Raw genomic sequence first — 1,884 nt, forward strand, 5'->3', positions numbered from 1 at the left:
CCCGGGAACCTGCATCTGCTGCGGGTGTCCCAGCAGGAGCGCTCGCTGATGGAGGTAAGAGGGGAGGCGTCCTGCAGCCGTGCGACGCCCCTTCCCTGAGGAAGCAGAGCCCTCGTTTTCTGGGACCCCTGTGGGTTAGGAGGCTCGTGGTCCAGCCGGGTGCTGGCCTGGTAGGGACACAGGGACCCAACTGCCCGCCTGCCCTGGGAGGAGAAAGACTCCACTGCACGTTGAAGATGGGCCATCCAAGGAGCAGAGAACCAGGAGGACTTCCTGGAAGAGGCAGCATTTGGACAGACCCTGACTGCTGCAGGGGCAGGTTCGGGGCAGTGGAGGGGAGGGAGCAGGACTCCTGGGAGCGGCACACACGGGGCTGCCCACTGCCCACTGCCCACCAGAGGGGCAGCTGGTGGCGGTTCCACCTCCCTGGGCGGCAGACTGCAGGTGGGTGGGGAGGGGCTGCACATGGCTGCAGGCCTGGGTCCTGGGTCCGGAGGCTGCCCAGCTTCAGCGGGAGGATGGCAGCCCCCACCTCGGGCAGGGGTGTGGTGGGGACAGAACGGGGCGGGGACTGGGACGGGGCCCCCAAGGCCAGCGCTTGCTGGCATATTGTTCTGTGCCCTCATGCTGGCCAGGGGAGGTCAGAGTGAGACATACGGGCCAGGCGGGCCCTTCGAGGGGCGGGGTCGGGGGGCTCCTGTGCAGGCCCCAAGCTTCCAGCGCAGCCACCCCAGCGCACAGCCCTCAATCCTGCCCCCGAGCGTCCCCCAGGACGGCCACACCCAGCACCACAGGCGGTGCCCCTTCCGGAAGGTGCAGGGGGCTCTGTGGAGTCCGCTGTGCGGCTCCCGGGCCTCTCCTCATGGGGACCACCCGCCAGCTCTCAGAACAGTACGGGCCGGTGTTCACCGTCCACTTGGGAGGCCAGAAGACGGTGGTGCTGACCGGCTACGAGGCGGTCCGGGAGGCCCTGGTGGGCACGGGGCAGGAGCTGGCCGACCGGCCCCCCATCCCCATCTTCCAGCTCATCCAGGGGGGCAGGGGTAGGTTTGCGAGGGGGAGAGGGCCCCCCCCCCGGTGGGGAGGGGCAGTCGCCAGCCCTGCTCTTCCGGGGGAGGGGGGACAGGGTGTCCGTGGACCAGTTTGGAGGTGAGTGAGGGCCGGGGGGGCCCTTCCCCGGGCCCCTCCCCGCTGAGGCCTGTCTCCCCCACAGGCCGGCCCTTCCCGCTGGCCCTGCTGGGCTGGGCTCCCTCCAACGTCACCTTCACGCTCCTCTTCGGCCAGCGGTTTGACTACCAGGACCCTGTGTTCGTGTCCCTGCTGGGCCTCATCGACGACGTCATGGTCCTGCTGGGGACGCCCGGCCTGCAGGTGAGAGGTCAGAGGTCGCCAGGGCCACCAGCCAGGAGAGGTGAGGTCGGCGAGGGCAGTGGTTCCCACCTCCTTTGGCCACGCCCCCTGAGCATCTCTAAGGTCCCGATGCCCCGGGACAGAATTCTTGTGATTCACGTGGAGGAAGCCTCAAGGCCATGAACTTGGTCCACATGGGCTTCCCGAGAACAGGGCGTCCACGGACGAGAAAACAAAACCAAAGGACAGCTGGACACTGAGGAAGAAATCACTGAGAAATGGTTAAAATAACGATATGAAGAGATATGAGAAAATAGCAAAGTTTCAAAACATGATAGAGAACTGAAATGCATAAACATGTCACAAAACGTATTTATAAACTGTACATGAGGCCCCTAGAACCATAAGAAACACAAAAAATTCAGTTAACTCATTCTCGAATCCGCCCCCGCCTCCATGGGCCATGGCCCGCACTGGGCTGGCAGCGCCGCGCTGGGAAGTGCGTCTGAGCCCTAATTCTGGTCGGGGAGCAGG

At 65.0% G+C, this 1,884-nt stretch overlaps 1 protein-coding gene across 1 annotated transcript in view; it reads left to right on the plus strand.

The window, feature by feature from the left end:
- Positions 1–1,884, plus strand: part of LOC102252652 (cytochrome P450 2W1) — a 17,725-nt gene that overhangs the window by 11,511 nt on the left and 4,330 nt on the right. The window contains exons 5-7 of the mRNA XM_014535270.1: positions 3–54; positions 881–1,149; positions 1,197–1,371. Of these exons, the coding sequence (XP_014390756.1) occupies positions 3–54; positions 881–1,149; positions 1,197–1,371 (496 nt within the window). The remainder of the gene's footprint in view (positions 1–2; positions 55–880; positions 1,150–1,196; positions 1,372–1,884) is intronic.

The sequence above is a fragment of the Myotis brandtii genome, unplaced genomic scaffold (genome assembly GCF_000412655.1).
Source record: "Myotis brandtii unplaced genomic scaffold, ASM41265v1 scaffold1408, whole genome shotgun sequence".
Taxonomy (NCBI): Eukaryota; Metazoa; Chordata; class Mammalia; order Chiroptera; family Vespertilionidae; genus Myotis; species Myotis brandtii.